At 39.7% G+C, this 21,310-nt stretch overlaps 1 protein-coding gene across 2 annotated transcripts in view; it reads left to right on the top strand.

Annotated features, from left to right (window-relative positions):
- LOC109041161 (uncharacterized) overlaps positions 1-21,310 on the top strand; it is a 174,036-nt gene that overhangs the window by 129,049 nt on the left and 23,677 nt on the right. For both annotated transcript variants that reach the window (XM_019057382.2, XM_019057383.2), the window contains one exon: positions 21,136-21,250. In XM_019057382.2, the coding sequence (XP_018912927.2) occupies positions 21,136-21,250 (115 nt within the window). The remainder of the gene's footprint in view (positions 1-21,135; positions 21,251-21,310) is intronic.

Genomic DNA, 21,310 nt, shown 5'->3' with positions numbered 1-21,310 from the left:
AAAATTTAATCCGTCTTGGAACCGCTGCCGCGCATTTAACCCTCCGCGAGGCTCCGCAAATTGCCTCGTTCCGGTCCATCGCCAACTTGACCAGTCAAGTTTCACCGAAAATAGATGTATGATGGACATTATTATCCCTTCAACCGTAACGTTCAAAGTTGCAAAATTTGCTGCGAGTCCTGAATTTCAGCCTTAGAGGGTGAAACTGGGGGATAAAAAGGGACCTGAAAACCTTGCACTAGCTGCTCATGTGATTCAAGGATGCTTATTTTTGACGTTTGGAAAATGAAAAAATTAAATTCGATGAAAATAACCCGATGTGAGGTCGGGTTAGTTTGTTTATAGACATTTGGCTGCATTAGCCGTCTGTGTATTTAGATTGTTGGTATGTTCAGATATAATTTTGACTTGATGAATGAAAATAGGTCTATAATTTTAATTGTGACGTTAGGATTCTCAGAGATCAATGGATGGATGTCTGTCTGGCGTACCTAGATTGTAAATTTTGGTTAGTCAGTTATTTTATTTATAGAGATTCAGCATCCTAGGCTATTAACGTCTTTACAAAGAATTTGGAAGATGGGTTGAGTTAGTTAGTTAGTTAATATACTTGAAGACATTCAGCGTCACACGCTATTGACGTCTTTACAAAGAATTTGGAGAATGGGTATATATACAAAAATTTAGATTCTTAAATTAAGAGAGGCAATGACTTTCATGAGTATTTTAATTTTAATACTGAATATACATATACCGAATCTTTGAAATGAAACAAAACTTTAACCCGCACAAATTATAACTAAAACTTTATTTGAAATAAATCATCAATAATTAAAATTAAGACAAAATTTATTTTAATCGAACGAATACTACAAAAATCAAGATCAATAACCGTAATAATAGTTTCTATTTCCGAAGACTTCAGTTTTATAAAATGGTGGCAACGGCCGGAAAGTGCTTGACATTTACAGTTAAACAGTTTACTACCGGTGAGAAAAATGTCACAAGTCGAGCACAATCATTCGAATTCTCTCTCATCTTCGGTGCCTATGATTCTTTATTCATTCATCAATTCTTCCCTTACCTTTTCGCTTCAACTCTGTATCATTTTCCGACTCCGTGCCTTCCCGCTTGAGACTCCGCAGTTTCTCTCCTCGATATGCTCCTTTACGGCCTCTAGTTTTCGGCCATAACAGCAATTCCTATGTAAGAGGTTTGCCCTTCCTACACTGAGAAAAAAAATTCGGACGCATGAGTACAAGTAAACGCACGGTAGTGCTATATAACCCGTAATTACGGCTCCTGGAGCCGGAGTTTTTTTTTTTTTCAGGGTAGATTTTGGAAACTTTATTCAGACATGGCATGCGTTGGCTATCGGTAAACTGAGTAGCAAGCCGGTTTATCCGTCATTTAAAATGAGTCTCTGCAATTTCGTTGAAATACGATCCCTATTTGTTCATCTCAAACTCTCCTCTTTTGGGCGGAATTACTTCCGTCTCTTGCAATATTTACAGTAACTTCAAGTGCCTAAAATAATGGTTTTCGCCTCGGAGGCGATGTTCCATAACTCAAGACCAAGTGCTCGCTAACAGGACTTTACTCCACTCTCGGGAGCGCGTTCGTTACAATAATAAAGCCGCAGCCAACGCATTGCTGTCATGCAGAGAATACATTGCAATGCGCTTAAAATTAAAGTAATTATGTGCAGAATTTGACAGCAGCGGTCCCATTGTGCAAGGCCGTCCCTGGGCGCTTGTGGACAATGGCGCCAAAATACAGGAAACAGCCCTCGGTGAGCCTCAGTAGAGAGGATAAATCTCCACACGAAGAAAAAAACCTCGTGCGTGGGACCCGAGGTTTAGATCATATGGATCTCTGAAGTTTTTAGATTGAGCATCTGGACACTTAAGGTCTAACTGTCGAGGTTCGGATCACACATCTGAAACTTCAGTTCTAACATCTGAAGTACTGCGGTTTTCACATCCGGAAAACTTCGGTTCTCACATCTGAAGTACTTCAGATGTAAGAACTGAAGTTTTAGATGTGTGATCCGAACCTCGATTGCTATAGATCTAAAGTGTTCAGATGCTCAATCCGAAAACTTCAGAGATCCATATGACCTGAACTTCGAGTCCCACGCACGAAGTTTTTCTCTCCGTGCAAAAAGAGTTTTTGTTTGAGGAACACAATTTTTAAGAAAGAGGTCACTATCCTAGGGGTCAAGTGAGAGTAACTGGATAAATTACCCTTTGGAAGGAAATCAAGGTCACTCCATCGTCATTTTGATTGCTATGAATGAAGACGTGTGTGTGTGGCATTCGCTGAATTGGACGTATTTATGCTAAAAGGAACTATGTCACACGCAATCACTATGCACATAGTTCCTTCTAGCATGAGTACGTCCAATTTTATGACGCACGACTAAAAGAGTCCATTTCTGTGGTTGCAACGCGTGCATAATAATGAAACGTAGATGAAAGTCTCTTTCTAAGGCTTCATCTTCGATTTTTCATTGTGTATTTGAATGGAGCAATACTATCGTATGGAGCTTAAATTAATCATCGGACATAGTATGAACTTGATCGTCCTTGTGTATTGTTCCTCATCAAAATTTCACGGAAAATACGGTAGACTCATAAAAAATGTCAAAATTCATCTCATGCACGCAAAAGGAAATTGCGCTCTTAAGTAAATTCTGCGTTTCTTGCGTTAATATATACAGGGTGATCCAAAATTCCCTTCCACCCCCTCTAACTTTTTACCTAATTGAGGTAAAGATTTGAAACTTGGGGGATATTCCTAGGTCAGAGGGAGCTACTTTTTGGCCCCCCTAAAATTTTCAGGGGGCCCCCCTTGGGGGGGCAACGGCCCCCAACTTTTAATTTTCAAATGGAAAGACCCCCTTTGTGATAGCTCGTTCGAAAGAACATAAAAAAAGAAAACTTTTAGCGCAAACCCGAAGTCAATATCTCAAACCGTTTCAAAATGGCGGCCGGTTAAAGTTCAAAATGGCCGAAAATTCACACCGGTTATTTGTTGATGGATTTGCGCGAAAATCGGTATGTAGGGGTATTTTGACACGAGAAAAACGAATTTGACGTTAGATTTTCAAAAAAACCGAAATTTCCAAAATGGCCGCCGGTTAAAGTTCAAAATGACCAAGAATTGATTTTTTTTAGAAATCTAAGTCCAAATTTGTTTATCTTATGCCAAAATACTCTCAAAATCCAAGTTTTAGGCAAATCCATCAGCAAAAAACCGAGGTGAAAATTTTCGGCCATTTTAAACTTTAACCGGCGGCCATTTTGGAAATTTCGGTTTTTTTGAAAATCTAACGTCAAATTCGTTTTTCTCGTGTCAAAATACCCGTACATATCGATTTTCGCGCAAATCCATCAACAAATAACCGGTGTGAATTTTCGGTCATTTTGAATTTTAACCGGCCGCCATTTTGAAACGGTTTGAGATATTGACTTCGGGTTTGCGCTAAAAGTTTTTTTTTTTTATGTTCTTTCGAACGAGCTATCACAAAGGGGGTCTTTCCATTTGAAAATGAAAAGTTGGGGGCCGTTGCCTCCCAAGGGGGGCCCCCCTGAAAATTTTAGGGGAGCCGAAAAATAGCTCCCTTTGACTTAGGATTATCCCCCAAGTTTCAAATCTTTACCTCAATTAGGTAAAAAGTTAGAGGGGGTGGAAGGGACTTTTGGATCACCCTGTATGTAACGACAATTATTGCTTCTCAAAGACACAAACCACAGAGCAGCGCAGCGTAGTGGTGAATTTCGTCTCTAGATCGCATTAAATCACCTTCACTGGGGAAAAAAACACATTGGATCTACATACTGGTAAAAAGACCTCTTGGACCAATGCTGCGGTGCATTGACTTAAGAGTGCAGTTTCTTGTCGCTGGATTTGAGAGTCTTGAACTCTTGTTTCAAGCGGATTTTGCATTGATTCAATCCAAAATCCGCTTGAAACAAGAGTCCAGTTTCTTAAATTCGGCGACATGAAACTGCATTCTTGAACCAAGATTTTTTTTTTTTTTTTTTTTTTTACCAGTGTAGAGTCCAGAATCTTAAAAACATTAACAAGAAAAAGTACTCTTGATTCAATCAGAATCTAGCTTAAATCAAGAACCAAGCCTCTTAATTTAAGTGGATTTCGTTTTGATTCAAGCAAAAATCCGATCGAATCAAGAGTATTTTTTCTTGTCAATGTTTTCAAGAGTCCGGACTCTAGATCCAATGTTTTTTTTTTTCCAGTGTTCAATAAAAAACACAAGGTCTAGTGATTCATCGATGCAGTCGACAGTGCGACCTGGCAAAGAGCATCTCCAGACTGGAAATTTTGATTTGGACCCGCTAATCCTAAGCTCACGCTTGCATATTCATGAGCCGAACCAAGACGTTCGAATCAATACGCGGTAAAACACCGTCCGGGAGAACAGGGCGGGTGACGACGGGTCGGGGGGAGGGGGTGCGGTGCGGGTGTGATTTTGGAAACGCTTCAAGCGTCGAATTCTTTGATTGCAGGTTTCTCATTAAAGGAGCTTTCGCCTCATCGTTAAACTTAGTGCATCGGAAGTTTCCCCCGGTTCCGCCCCGTGCACCCGCCGCGGCAATTTGATCAAACTTTGTATTAATTTGATCTGGAAAAAGGCTGTCACGCGCGCCTCATGAGCAAACTTGTAACGACGTTACCCGCATGTGTGACGCTTCCTTCGCTAGTCTCCGTACTTTGTCAAGCGACTCGCATGAGGGAACGGGAGCCTTGGGGTTTCCGTGCGTCTGCTAGTTCTTGACGGAAAGCGTCTTGACAGAGGCGAAAGTTATGTGTTTCGGACAACAAAGAGTGATCTGGTGCTCGTCAATGAAGGATTCGCAAGAGGAAACTGTATTGTCTCATATGTATGAGAGTGCTAGATGAGAGGAGCTAGTTCACAATAATTCGCTGTTTCTCGTGCGAAGGAACGTAGCTCCATTCCAAGGTGCAAAGTTGACTCCAATCATTCAATCATTTACAAGAGTGCACTTGTGCACTTTTTGTTGAATGTTCTTTTGATTTTCGTATGAGTTCAGAAGAAAAATCAGCATACACTGGTAAAAAAAACTTCTTGGACCAATGCCGCATTGCATTGACTTAAGAGTGCAGTTTCTTGTCACCGGATTTAAGAGTCTTAAACTCTTGTTTCAAGCGGATTTTGCATTGATTCAAGCGGATTTTGCATTGAAACAAGAGTCCAGACTCTCAAATCCGGCGACAAGAAACTGCACTCTTGAACCAAGAGGGTTTTTTTACCAGTGTAATTTCCATTCAGAAAAGACCAAGATTGTTCTGGTGCTAGTACAACTCGGACATTTGGCAACACTGGAATGCAGTTACGTTCTTTTGTGAGGGAGACGGCGAATAGCGTCCCGTTAGTTACCACGAATGACGTTTTATGAATGACGTCATGGAATCACCTTTGGTGCAGCTAAACAGTCTTTTTATGTCCATACCATTCTTCCTCATCCGTTCAGTTTAAATTTCAATGGGTCAGTTGCGCTGGTCTCAGAATCGTATTCGATGCTTAGCTCTTACAGATCAGCTAAACATAATGAGATCCGTCTAAACAGCAACTTCCCACGTCCAATATTAACCGAGATATCGTGCTTCGAAAAATTCGGTTAATGACGTCATCCAACGCGGTAGTAACGCCCCTGGTTTTTTCGGCCTTGATTTCATTCGAGCCTCACGTTGAGTAGCCAGTGCAAATGTGTGTATCACTGACTGACAAAAGCAAGGTGGAAGAAACCAAGGGTGTCACTACCGCGGAGGATGCCGTTAAAAGCTCGAATTTTCAAAGGGCGATACCTCTTGTTAATATTGAACGTAGATATAGTCGCTGTTTAGACAGATTTTAATATTTTTAGCTAATCTACAAGAATCAAGCATCAAAACACAATTCTATGACCAGTGCAACTGACCATTGGAGAAATCAATTGACACGTTATCAGTGGCGTGGTGTGCTTTACGATCTATCGATATTTCCGTACTTGAAGCTGATAAATAATCGATTATTAAGGTGTTCGCTGCGAGCACCCTGTTTATCGATACTTTTCCATGTGTTTAAACGGCCGATCAATCGATATATATCGCAAAGCACGCCACGCAACTGCATGTTATAGATTTACGAAAACGTGATAGGATCGTGAAAGTAACCGAAAAGAACTCCGCGGTACGGTGCGGCGATAACTTATGACATTTTAATTCATCGCAAATTGATGAAGTTTCTGGCGCACCGTGTCTAGTGTCATTATCTTCGGGACTCTAGTACGAACCCACTTGTACCCATGCTTAATGGTCTCCCCGGCAGCGGATCAATTAGGCGACTAGTTTCTGCACATGTTCCGCTTATTCCGTTTGAATCCCCTCTCCTTCACCTCGATTCACTTACATGCCACATCTCGAACCGGAAATGGCGTTGTCAACGTTCGCGGGATACGTCCAAATCTCACGGCGAGATGTACAGAGGGTTGCCGTAGGAACTGGCAACGTCAATTCAAATCAAATAGGATGCTGTACATAGTAATTTAGGAGATTTATAAAATGATTACACTATGTGACTTCGAGCAAAGCAACCCGATTAACTTACATCGTCTACGTGATTACACGGTGAGTTTGATTGCACGTACCACAATTGGATAACGTTATTCGTCCTCAAAGGCGGATCCAAGGAGGGGGGTGAGGGGGTGTACCCTCCCCCCGTTCGCGCGTGAAAAAGCAGGAAGTAATAGGGAAGAAAGGAAGGAAGGAGGAAGAAAGGACTGGAGGAAAATGGAAGGATAGACGCTTATATTTGGTAATCATTCATGACGAAATTAACTCAAACTGCATACCAACTAGATGCTTTAATATTTCAAAAATTTTCAATTCCATTTTCTCCTTTTCTTCTTTGTCTATCGCTATGTCTATCAATTTTAATGATCCGCATGCAGGCTGATTCTGGTTATCAAAATCCAGCACCGACTTTAGTGCCTGACTATAATATATATGTATAGCTTTATTTGGATCAAGAATGAAAATGAATTCTTAATTTCCAAAACACATATTATTAATAGTTTAATTATTATTGAATACATATCTATTATGGTAGTTATCTTAATACTGGTTTTTACCAAGATGATGAATTTAGAAAAGCATGATGTTTTATATTTTATAATTTTATTAATTACAGAAAGAGTCATAGTCAAATTTCTACAGTCAAAGTCACTACAACCTTCATAGCCGTGCGTGATTATTGTAAAGGAAGAGATCTCCTAATTGGATATAGTCAGCAAAGCCTTTAGGGATTTATAATATGTAAAATTACAAGTTATATTGAGAGACTCAGACCCTCTCGTCGGATTCTTTAAAGGCAACGCCTACTTCTCCCATTCTCCATGCCAGGTTTTTTCATCCAATTACGCATTCACGGAAAAATTGAGGGTGATAAATGAAATTTTTGAGTAAAACTCAAAGGAGATTAATATCTTGAAGTTGCGGCTAGCGAAAAGTTCTTTCCTAAGTGGTGACGACGGACGGAACGATTACCCTTGAGGAAAGGCATCACAATAACTACGTCAGAAGTCCGCGGTATGATTAATGCTTCCCCATGATAAAATATAAAAAATGATTATTTTGCGCCGTGCATCGATATATTGCCATTGTTGCATAACTGCTGATCCCATCAAAATGCACGTCGCATATGGAACATGTTTTTGGAAATACAGTTGGGCTAAAAATGATCAAGAAAAATTTAACATTTGGAGACATATTTTGTGGAATTCCCAGACCTTAGACTAGTTTGTCTTGTTTTTTGTCACTCACGAATCGAACTAAAGTCTTCACTGTAAATGAGGTCGCACATCGAAACAAAGAACTAAATTTTCGTGTTATTCTTTAATGTATGTGTTAAAATTTACCTCTCTTATTAAATTAGTCTCTCGAGGACTCCCGGAAGTAGAACCCAGGATTTTGGTAATAATGAGAATGAGCACAATGATATTATCCAGTGGCGTGGCGGGTTTTTCAATAATATCGATTAGTTTGCCATTTAAACCGATAGAAGAGGATCGATAAACAGGGTTTTTGCAACGAACACATTAAAAATCAATTTTTTACCTCAGCCTCAAATGCGTAAATTTCGATAATCGATCATTCACGCCTTGCCACTGATAACATAACTTTCTTTGTAATGCTTTTATGAACTAGTACCGGTAGGTTTAAGGGATCCTTCAGAATCTATATATTTAATATCCTAAGGCCTTTTTTGGCCTCCAACAGTTTGTGCTAATTCGATCTCGGAAACTACTGGACCGATTTTCCTCGGATTTGTTTTAAATGAAAGCTCTTACGCTGTAGACGTGCCAACATCCCTTGGTTTTTCGATTTGCGCGACCGACGTTGCAAAATTTACCTCGATTTGATAACGACATATTTGCATTTTTGACGCTGGACAGTTTGTGCTAATTCGATCTCGGAAACTACTGGACCGATTTTCCTTGGATTTGTTTTAAATTAAAGCTCTTAGGCTGTAGACGTGCCAACATCCCTTGGTTTTTCGATTTGCGCGACCGACGTTGCAAAATTTACCTCGATTTGATAACGACATATTTGCATTTTTGACGCTGGATAGTTTGTGCTAATTCGATCTCGGAAACTACTGGACCGATTTTCCTCGGATTTGTTTTAAATGAAAGCTCATAGGGTCTAGATGTGCCAAGACCCCTTCGTTTTTCGATTTGCGCGACCGAAGTTGCAAAATTTACCTCGATTTGATAACGACATATTTGCGTTTTTGACGCTGGACAAGTCATATGGTTGGGGGACCCTCTGATTTTCCGTTTCCCTCTCCACGTAAACCCATCCCTACCTGCTCACAACACGTGTCACCCTTCTACCCTAGCATGGGTCCTACGGCAGTTTCACTCATGTCGGGGGTCGGCTCATGTCTTCTTCCAAAAGAATTGGTGATTTATCTTCACCCTTTCGCACCGTTACATTTTCAAAAAGTGTTCTGATTTTCTTTTCCAGGAGTGTTATTTATTTTTCAAGGTTGTTTCTTTTTCTAAAAGTGGGTAATTTTTAGTTTCCTATTCTTTGTTTTTGAATTTATCATTTTGCCTCCAGGAAGTCTTCTAAGCACTGGTAGTAGCAAAATTTGGCTCGCGAAGCGAGCCAACAGTTACTCGCGGAGCGAGTAACTGGGGGTCCAGGGGGCTTGCCCCCGGCTAGCGGCGCAAGCGAGCGTAGCGAGCTGAAGCAGCTAGTAGTAACATAACAAGGTTAAATTTTGCCGATTGAATTCAGCAGTCTAACTTTGGAAATGAATAATTGAGAGATTATGGTGATTTGCCATCGTAAAAAGTACAAAATAAGCAGTGGTGGGGCATGCTTTGCGATATATCGATTGATCTGCTATTTAAACCGGTAGAAGAGGAACGATAAACAGGGTGTTTGCAACGAACTTTATAATAAATGATTTTTTACCATAGCTTTAAATGGGTAAACATCGATAATCGATCATTCACGCCGCGCCACTGATATTATAACTTCCTTTGTAATGCTATTAAAATCTGCTACTGTGCTCATCTATAAATTTACCGAAATCCCGTCGAATAATTGTAGATTTTTTTGCTCCGTGATGAATTCGAATGTCGAGCTGAAGTGGCAAATGTGGAGCGAGAGGCACGACTCGGCCAAGTTGCAGAATCAAAGCACTCCCCGCGTTCGAAGAATCCTAACTTTTTGACCCAGATTTTCTTTCTTTCGCGGGCAATTTCGAATGGAGACAGGCAGGCGTTCATTGAATTCCGTCGATGTGAAAAGGTGGCGCGTTAATGTCGTTTACTCCCGCCCGGCGCTCTGCTTGCACTGAAACCGAAACACCATTAACGCCAGCAGAGAGGAGTTCGACGCTTGCCTTCCTTATACTTTATTTTTATGATTACTTTTATTGTCTATTTTCACGAGCTCCCTCGGATATCCCCGTTTACGATGTCGTAACTCCGCTATTCTACCGTGCGAAGAAAAAACGCCGTATGAGCCTTCACACGTTTCCAGGTTTCCTTTTCTAAGAACCAAATTTACTGGACAAATTTTAAATATTTTCTATTTCCGATTTTTTCAGTTAATTTTGTGTACAATTTGAAAGAACATAGCTGAAAATGTCACACTCAACACATAATTTTCCTAAAAAATACATGGTTTATACGGAGAAATTTGGCAACTCTCTAATTTTCGTACGGCGTTTTTCCTTAGCACGGCAGTATTGGGTATAGCTTTCGCCTTGCATGTTCCAAAATGAACCTGCTAAAAGAAACTGAGCGTAAATGTAAACCGTGTTTTAAAATACAGGTCTTATAACAAACAAATTTTTTCAGAGGCAAAAGCGCAATGGGCAGAGGAAAGCGCAAAACATAATTAAGGTGGGGGAAAAAACCTGCGGTTGGGACCAGAAGCTTGGGTCATACGAACCTCTGAAGTTTTTCAGCTCGTGCATCTGGACACCTTGAAGTCTAGCTGCCGAAGTCTCGTTCAATCACCTGCATCTGAAGCTCGGTTGATACTTCGGCTGAAACCTATGTAGAGTCAACCGAACTTCAAATGCGTGACCCGAACTTCGGAACTTCGGAAGCTGAACCTTAGGTTTCAAACTTCAACTTTCAACTGCCGTACCAAAGTACTCCAGTGACATCCGCACCTCCACAGCTGAACCTCGAGTTTTGAGATCCTCGATCCAAAAACTTCAGAAATCCATGAGACGTATGAACTTCGCGTCCCGAGCACCAGTCATTTTCCCGTTTCAGAGAATAGGAAGGGTTCTACCGACACCGACAGGGCAATGCTGGAATAATTAATAACGATACGTAATTTGTTATCACGAATATTATTTGATTATTACACACTCAGGATCAATAATTTTTAACTTTGAAGATGTTTATTATCAAATTTGAGAAGATGAAAAGCGGAAGAGTGTTTTCCCTTATTTGTTATGAGTGCAAAGCCACTAAAGCCTGCAGATTACATTCCAACAATAATTGCAAGAGCAGAATCGCACGGTCCGTCGGGCAAAGGTCTGCATGCGAGACGTTACTTTGGCCGTTATGAAGCGTTAACAAAGCGGAATATGCGAAGCTGAAATTTTTTCTCCCTCAGGAATATCGCTGACATAATGCTACAATATTCAGGATCAAGTTTCAAGGTGCGGAAAAACTTGATGCATAAAACATCGAATTAGTCTGGAGCTTAATTAATGTGTGTTAGCGGAACTTTCGGAGGTATAACACAATTGCCACATTTTACGAATATAAGCTTCACTGCTATTACCGACGGTTTTATGCTTTTTCATGAGAGATGGTGTTAAAAAATGTGAGTGAATTATCAAGGCAAATTGAAAACTTCCATTTTAGCGGAGGCAGAGTCTAACGATCTTTTTTGATAATATGATTAACATATTTTTACATCGGAGGCAAAACAAATATTAATCCTCATAATCACTGCAAAATGTAACTACATTGAAAAACACAAATAAAAGGTGAAAACTGTTATAAATATATGAAAGCCTCACTAAGAGGTAGCTGACTCACATCATGGGAAAAATCAATATAGTGCGGCGTTTTGGAAATCTCTACAGTATCGGTTCCTCGTGCGTTGAAAAATTGGTAGCCCTATCTTACACCGGTTATGAGATACCAAGTTTCAAAAATTGCAGTTTACATTGGAATCAATGGGGCCGGTGCGCGGTTTTCCCCTGATATCTCAAAATGCTACTAAAACGAAGTCATGTACATTTCCAATCTGAGGCACTGATATCTGTAAGGAAAAATACGTATATTTGCAGCATATTTTTAGTATTGTCAAACATTTTCCAATTTTTCCCCGGCTTTTTTCAAAAAATACATCTGGCATTGATAGTACGAACTTGTTTGCGGTGTCTGAAAATCTCCACCTCTACGTTATTTTTTTTAAAAAGAGAACAAATTGACGTCATTCCTGAATTTGAACACTGTCGTGATGTACCGCGCATTGGCGCCTTCAAACCTAACGAGGATACTTCACGCATTGCGCAATGCGTGAAGTATCCCTGTTAGGTTTGTAGGCGCCAGTGCGCGTGTCGCGCTGATATTGTTTGTTCCCTTCTTTAAGAAGTTAAACTTGAGGCTACACAAGAGGAAGTTGGCCAGCGTGAAATACATTTAGGCTGATTTTGGTATTCCCGTCCTTTTGAATCACAGATCCTATCTGTGACCTCAAATGAAATGGACGTATTTCTGCCAAACGGAACTAGTGAATTAAGATATGAGCCCTGAGACCCGTAACAATATATGCATAACAGGACTCACGTCATGGTGCACATAGTTCCGTTTGGCTGAAATAGTCCAATTAAAGCAACGAGACTCCTTTTAAAATAAACATTTTCACCCATATTTATTTTCCTTAGATATTCTTTCTAAATTCGATGAAGGAAGGTGTGACAACGCTGGTAGCGATTCCCGCTTTGAAGCCAAGAATTTAACAATGTAAAGCCTTGAGGGGAGGAGGAGAGGATGGGGATGATGCCTTCTCCCTTCACCCCTCCCGCCTTCGGCTCGAAAGAGAAAAAAAATCGCTGAACTTCGAGGCACATTAGTTTTTATCAAGTTTGGCGGTTTGTAATTAGCTTGCGGCTTTGTTCCAGGCTTCTTGCTCGGTCTGCCAGAGGGGCTCAGATTTCCTCTCAATGAACCTCGGGTAGCTACCGCTACATTGTTACAGTGAACATCACGAGCGCGTACCCCGAGTTAAGGAACGTTTAAAAATACCGCACAGGGGTGTCTTAGCCCGCGTTACGTAGGGGGAGAAAGAAGGGGGTCCGGTCCACGGCCGCAATACCTAACGGTTGACGCTGTATTTGTTATCCTTTATTGTTTGTTAAGAGGATTGCTTTTCATTGTATGCTTTTGCATTTTACTTAATTCTGAGAATGTGTTTATTTGTTTTTAGAATTTCTTCTTCTCTACCTTCAGTCCTTTAAAAATAAAATTTAAAAAATAAGAAAAAAATTGGACCACTTATTACGCTTATTTACCCTTTTTAGCGGCTCTGGTGCTTGCACTAGAGCTGCTATTCCGGACGGTCCCAGCTGGGGAGTATCATTGGACCATGTTACATTGGAGAGACCGCGCGTTGGTTAATGGGAATCGGCGCCATTTTCGGCTATGTTCCTTGTCATGACTTTATTTTATTGCATATTGTTTTATTGTTAGCCAATGCTATGTTGTGTAGTGTATTTTTGGAATCATGGTGATACAGTCAATAATTCAAAACTTGTCTGTGCTTTAATCTCGTGATGGAAAAAATGTACTTTACGTTCAAAATTTGAAAATTTGAATTTTAAAGTTTTCGCGGTTAAGGAAGCTCCAACCACTGGGTTGGAACTTCCTAGTCATATTACTCGATATCAGCTGATAGTAAACAAAGGTTACCAAGGAAACCGTAAACGTCTAATGCCGTCTGCCCACGTAGCAAATGGGAGGCGAAAATGGAAGTCATCAGTGCATCGTTGAGTGTTGACGCCCGATCCCATTTTCAGACATGTTCACACGTTTTGCTTGCAAAGAAAAAAGGCGGCAAATCAATTTTTATTATTGGACCAATGAGTGTTCTCCAATTTGAGTTTGTAAACATCGTGGTTTCTAGGTTAGGTTTTTGGCTGTGTGATAAATGATATTATGCCGTCTTTGATTTTGTTAAAATGACTCGATATATGTTATTTGATAAACGATTGGAGTTTTGATAAAGTAAGTTGATTTGAATTAAAAATTGTGTCCTTAAAAAATGGATGATGAGGTGATTTGGTTAACATGGGCATTTGTGGTACTTGCGGCGTATTGGGAGTTTGTATGGAAACGACGTGGCAGTAGTCCACACTTTTTACAAGAAACTATTTTGTACAAAGTTCTGTACAAATTTTACACTATTTATACAGTAATATAATACAAAAAAATTATGTACTTTATCACAACTCACATAGCTTCAAAACAAGATAGAAAATGATGGATGCTCAGCCCCGACACATCGATGATCGCGAAATTTGCGCGGCCCGCGCAATTTTCACGTTCAACACTCACCGATGCACTGATGACTTCCATTTTCGCCTCCCATTTGCTACGTGGGCAGACGGCACACAACTACCGTGGCCATCGGGGCGATTATTGAAATGACATCGACTCTATGTCGCCGCTTACGACAAGACATATAGCCCTATCTTAACCGTGTAATATATCGCAATTCGATATTCAAAACCATTACCTACAATTTCAGATATAAAAATGCAAATTTTTTGTAGCCTCGCTAAACGACTTATCAACCATGCATTCCAAAGTTTCTTATCACAGGGCTGTGAAAATATACAATCTAATAAATACAAAATAACCAAATATCTAAAAAGACAAAATTTCAGTTACAGTCAGTTTCAGTCTTATTGTTGCACAAACTAGTTATTTGACAAAAAAAGAAGATGATCACTCAATTGAAAGAAATTGGCGCCCAATCACAACGACAAGTTAAAAAAAATACTGTGGGAGAAATTTTTTAGGATGCGGACCTCCAAAGAGCCTTCAAAATTAAAAGTATACAACAAGTGATAGTGCCATGCATTCTGCATATCAAGGGCCAATACAAATTTATACACCGGCTACGTAAATCTGCTAAGTTACAAAACATGAATCGACAGTTGTCGGATTGTACATCAGTGACAAAATGTGTCTAGGCCCTCATTCTTGACTACAACTACTGTCGCCAGAGCCGCTCTCCGACGCGAATGCGTTGGAGCTTCCTGCTTGTTTTACTTATTTACCCTGGTTGTTTTTCGCTCGTTATAACAGAACCTTAGATTCCGCTTGTAACGCATTTTTAGGGAGAACATTTTCATGCAATTTGGTATAAAATTCCTTCTTTTAAGTGTTCAATGGAAAACTTTTTCTGGTATAAAGTTAACAGCGGTTTTAATATTTCTACAGTAAAACTGCGGAGACGTGTACCTATCTCGTTTGCAGTCTCTTAAATTCTCCTATCGTATTTCATCAAAGGAGAACAAACCGGTTTGAAATATTTGACTGAATATTCTTTACGCGAGAAGGAAACTAGGGAAGTTTTCAAGAAATAACAGTAAGCACTTTTCCTTTTAGATAATAAATTATAACAATATTTCTGCAGCTTTGCAAAACGAGTTACGCGTTTTTATAGTTTCCCCGTCGATTTTTGAGCCGATGGATCGTATTCTACTGTGGTTCGATGCATCGTTTCGTTCAAAACAATGGAACATATACCTCAAATAAAATATTAGCTGGAAATGAGAAAATTCTCAACAATTTCACTTTTCATTGCCATGTGGTATTCATAAGAATCAAAAATCAATCACAAAAAACCGTTCCCTCAGATTACTCAATTGACTCTTGATACTATGCTTACATGCCGAACTAATCGATATCAATTCATGTCATCCGAATGCGATCCATAAAGGACACGTGAAGTTATCTTTGCATTCGACGATTTTCTCGATTTTCACTTATCCATTCAAAATATGCCTCTCCTCGTAAATCAGCTTAAATATTGCTTATCTTCTTTCTAATATCTTTTGATCGTGTCTCAAATCAGGCCCTTTTGTCGTAATTCCCGCACTCTGCTCATAACTGAAACAGGCAGAATATCTTTTCCGCACAAAGTAAATTTTTCAATCTTTGTTCAATCATTCTTCTCAAATATGCCTCATATATTTCTCGACGTTGCCACATACTACAGAAAATTATTTGCGCGAAAATGATTTTGCGCGGCAGCGATAATCGGTAAAATTACCACAAATGCACTTTGTGCGGAAAAGATAGTCAGCCCTGAAACAAAATTAGCCCAAAGGGGAGGGTCCCACGGAAACAAAGACGAAATAACGGGGCAGAAGTCTTAAAGCTCTGAATGGAACGAACCGTAGAGAGGGAACGTCATGTATAAAACTTTGCCACGAGTAATTTCCACCGACCGAGGAACAATTTTCGCAGTAACTTGTTTCAGTTTGCTCAACTGTCCTCGTAAAGAGCATCCACGAAGACATTGAGAACAGTTGATAGTCATAGTGGAAAGCTTCGCATGGCGGAGAGCTCTCTTGACTGGGTTCGCTTACGACGCGTTGGCAAACTATACTTATAATAGTGCAGCGTTGCAATAATTCGTCTTTAACTCTGTCAAAATGTCTGCATATTCAACACGTTAATTAAGAAGCACAACCTGAACGTTGCACACAAGATGTCCAACTTTTAGTGGGAGTTTTTCTCTTAACGCAATCAGTAGCCGTATAGACTACGATAAGGCTAGATAAATAATATCGAGGGGCTTTGTTTCTTATTTGGATTTACTAACTTCGTTGATGTAGGACACGGACGGACCGTACGCTTCTCAAGGGGAGCGAGAAAGTAAAAATTTACTATCAATAAAAATAAAAATTTACCATCAATTAAAAAAAAATGATCATATGTGATCATGTTGCTCGTTTCCAAACTGGCTTATGATTCTTGATTAGCCTTAACAAGCCCAAAGGGAGGGGAGGAAGGGCTCGGGAGGTAATGGCTCCTCATTGGTTGATGCTGTCATAATTTTTATTTACACAAAATGCGTTTTTTTTTTTTTTTTTTTTTTTTTTTTTTTAAGAAATTACCCTCCAAATCATAAATACTCCTCATCTTAAAACTTTTCGTCAATCCTGGTATAAAAGAAACCTTGATTTGGATTTGAAATAAGTTAAATTGTACCATAATTACATTTGATCGACACAAAAGCACTGCGATACGTAAAATTAAAGAGAATTTATTCAGTTTAGCTCTTGCATCCTGCGTAATCGTTGATGTGCTTTTAACATCTTGCGGAGAATGTAAATTACGAGACTCCATAATCTATTCCCCTACAAAAAGTACAATTCCTTCAATGCCAGTCGTCAAAGGTTTAATTCTAATCCAATATCCAAGAGCTTGTTTTTCAATACTGGTGAAAAGTGGTTGACTTCAAGTCGGGCTCGGTGAACTTCACTCTTGCTTCTTTTCAAGCTGGCGCAGTTTCCTCTGCTCCCCTTGATATTTTTAGGGACAACCGCATACCTTAAATGAAATTCGTGGGATCGAAGTATTCACTCCCATTGCTTTTGGTCTAACTGTCTACATTTTAGTCAGTATCTCAAAGTCACGCAGTTAACGTAAAAATGAAGTGTCCTCAGATGAGTCTACTCCTGTCAATACTTGCGGTCGTCACTATCTCTGGAGCGATGCCTAAATCTTTTTAGGCCGGTCGTTTTATTCTCCTCGGATTTACACTGACAGTGTGACCGTATATCGAAAAATATATATTGATAGTGTGACCAAAGCTTACGCAGTCTCAAGACTCGTCGATCGCTGTAAGGTCCAAAGGCACTATATTTGTGACCACACCTACCTAAGTCCTCCGTTCTGGCATGCTACAACACCACTCAGTGGCGTGCTTTACGATATGTCGATTGATCTGTCATTTAAAACTATGTTAAAGGATCGATAATGGGTGTTAAGGTGTTCGCACCGAAACAATCGATTCTTTATCACAGCTTCAAATAGGGAAATATCGAAAATCGATCATTCACGCCTCGCCACTGACGCTACTGCGCAGAAGGGATACAACTACAAAGGGAATTTTGAGGTAAAGAACACACGTATCAGTACGAACCCTTCGCACAAGACTATACATTGTAATTGAAAGCTCCTTTTAATAACGACTCCAGTCTGTGTATGATGACGCTCAATTATCTCCTTGCGTAAATTCTGCACCGTGAGGCAACAATGACAGTCAAATTGAAGGCAACAAGGGAAAATATCTTCTTTGGCGCGAATATAATAGAGCTGAGTCAGGCATTAGTTCCATTCACAATGTCAAGACTTCTCTAATTTAATTGCAAAACTTTTAAAACGAATGTTCGAAGCGTCTCTCCTTAATTTCTTTACTTCTATTCTAAATCTTTGTCTATGTCCACTGTTCCGCTGAAAATCCAAATTTTCGGAAAAGACTTCATTTCTTCCTTAACAAAGTGCTAATCTGAATCGAAATTATTCAAGCTGAGATTTTCTATGTATTTTTAATCAGATCGTTATAATCACACAGCATCAAAATAAAAGCATGCGTGTCGAAATACTTTTGATGCAAGACTGATTTCGTATATTGTTTACGCATACACCATGTTGCAGCATACAAGAAAATATTTAAGTGCTTTTGGTGAACACATATCGCGTATGTTGTGAAATAGTTGCTTGAGGCGCCGTGGTACGCTGCGGCACGGCGGGCTGGCGGCCAACGCCTTCAAACCTAAGTGGATACTTCAAACATTGCGCAATGCGTGAAGTATCCCCTTAGGTTTGGAGGGGCCTGTGCGCGTTACGCGCAGGCAGCACGTCGCTTCTGTTTTCTGTTTGGTTCTAATATTTAAACTCGCGGAGTCAGCATTTTTCAGTTCATGATTTTGAAATATTTGCACACCGTGCATGGATTAGGTATTCTCATTTAATTTGATGGAAAAAAAAAAACATGTAATAAAGGAAAACATGATGTGTTTTTATAACTATTAAGGTGGTTCCGTGTCAAAGAGGGTTATACAAAATCGGCGATTTTGCCCCCCTCTTGGATTTTGCCCGGAGTTGGATATGATGTTCCCTATCACATGACACATCTTTTTCCGGCGTTGGCAAGTTCACCCGAAATTTTTCCCGCGCGCTACAGCGTTGCCAAGTTGAAAACAGGCAAATTCCGTAAGTGGCATAAAAATTGAGCTATGAAGTTGCGGTTTTAACAAAAATTCTCTAAAAATTGCGCACTTTTAGGAAATGACCATGTTTTTAATGTCGCACTAATTTTAACATGCATTGTTGCCAATTTGTCGATTTTTTAATTCGACAAATTTAACAAATCCGCAAATACCCAAAAAAGCTACCTTCAAATTTGAATAAAAAACTGTTTAATTGATAGTTCGTTCGATTTCGCATCCATCAATATATTATAACACTCTGGAAAACTTTTGGTTCGCGAGTTATCATCATTTTTGTAAACAGCTTTATGGAGCGACGACGCTTTTTGAGTCCGGGCGGATAGAAATTTTAGCCTCCAAAAACACAGGGTAGCATTAATTCCATGGTGTTCTATGTAATTTTTGGCGCTGAATCCGAATTTCACCATTGCATAACAAAATTGTCACAAAAAAGTTGCCAAATTTGGCAAAAATAGCTTAAAATCGGCCTTTTGGGCGGATTATAGCAAGTGACTTGCCAGGAGTTGATCAGACGACAAAATGGGTTATTTCCACAGTTAAAACTCGTTGAACTTTCTACAAGCTGAGTCAAATTCTTTCTGCTCACGGCGAAATTAAACGTGTGACAAGCAGCAAACTGAAAAAAAGACACCAAAATCGGCGCTTTTTACGGTTTTTGTCCTAAGTTTTTTGTTTCCCGACTGAATGAACATGTCTTAGGAATATCTGAATTAAACAGAGTGTAATGACATGGTCATTTCCTAAAAGTGCGCAATTTTTAGAGAATTTTCGTTAAAACCGCAACTTCATAGCTCAATTTTTATGCACTTACGGAATTTGCCTGTTTTCAACTTGGCAACGCTGTAGCGCGCGGGAAAAATTTCGGGTGAACTTGCCAACGCCGGAAAAAGATGTATCATGTGATAGGGAACATCATATCCAACTCCGGGCAAAATCCAAGAGGGGGGCAAAATCGCCGATTTTGTATAACCCTCTTTGACACGGAACCACCTTAATAGTTATAAAAACACATCATGTTTTCCTTTATTACAAGTTTTTTTTCCATCAAATTAAATGAGAATAATAATCCATGCACGGTGTGCAAATATTTCAAAATCATGAACTGAAAAATGCTGACTCCGCGAATTTAAATATTAGAACCAAACAGAAGCGACGTGCTGCCTGCGCGTAGCGCGCACAGGCCCCTACAAACCTAAGGGGATACTTCACGCATTGCGCAATGTTTGAAGTATCCACTTAGGTTTGTAGGCGTTGGCCGCCAGCCCGCCGTGCCGCAGCGTACCACGGCGCCTCAAGCAACTATTTCACAACAGACGTGTTGCACAGTATCATACGAAATTGAAGGCGCTCCAACGTATAAAGAATGACAGGCATCCTTTATGATTTTTGCAAAATAAATTAAGATATTACGGTACAAGAATAGAGTTCAAAAACTCACCAAGTTCTAGTATCCGTATTTCATAACGTTTAGCATAATTTTTTAATTTCATTAAGGAAAAAAGTGACTCAATTTAGGCAGAAACATTCTTGAGTATGCCATTAAAAGATTTTATTTTGAAACAAGAATGGAATAGCTGAATAAAAGCGGGCTTTTGCTTGATGTAAGTGATGTGAATATTTACCAGTGGACCAATTAACTTTGGTTCTCAATTAGTAGGTGGACCAAAACTCCTCTGCCGGAAAAACGCGCGGACATAAACTACTAGAAAAAACAGACGCACGGACAAAAAATTGTTGTTGAAATGTCCTATAACCCGCATGCAATTAGTAATCGCTGGCGATTTGCAAGCGGTTAGCATGTTGTTTCGATAAATGGCGATAATGCACATCGGCATAGTGCAATTTTAAAGGGTCATGGTCTCCAAAAGCATGATTTCGGCTTAGAGCGCCTTCATTTTTTATGATAATCTACGCTTTGTCATGAAGTTAGTTTAGTTGCCTGTTCGATCTCAACCCAAATAATGTCACGGAGTTCACAACACGCTATTCCGAATGTGCCTATTTCTGCCATGTTTTTACGGAGGAAAAAGTGTCTGTACACATTAAAGGCAACATAACAGCACTCTAATCTTTTATTTTTGAATTTAATGCTGTTCTAGATTTATTCACCGCTGGCTTGCAAATTGACGGCAATCGCTAATTGCCTGCGACATATGCTTATTCGTTCATGGCAAAAACCTCTAACGCATGTGAAGTCAGAAATGATCGTTTTGAATTAAGAATGGGCACAGAGTCACAAACTAAAACTTGTGAATTAGCAATCGGCTTTAATGATGCTAATTAATGTCTATTTAATTCTGTTACAGTTGATTCAAACATTCAGTTTGATGCGGTGCGAGCCTTTTTAAAAGAACTGGACGTATCGAATAATGTCTGGATTGGTTTGAGGCAGGCAAAACCTTACGGTGAATTTGTGTGGACGTGAGTATTTTTTTCTTCTTCTAAATCTCTCACCTTATAATAAGCTCGATCATAGTCATC

Source organism: Bemisia tabaci, chromosome 1 (genome assembly GCF_918797505.1).
Source record: "Bemisia tabaci chromosome 1, PGI_BMITA_v3".
Lineage (NCBI taxonomy): Eukaryota > Metazoa > Arthropoda > Insecta > Hemiptera > Aleyrodidae > Bemisia > Bemisia tabaci.
The sequence above is the reverse complement of the archived record's forward strand: the minus strand, read 5'-3'. Positions and strand labels throughout refer to the sequence as shown.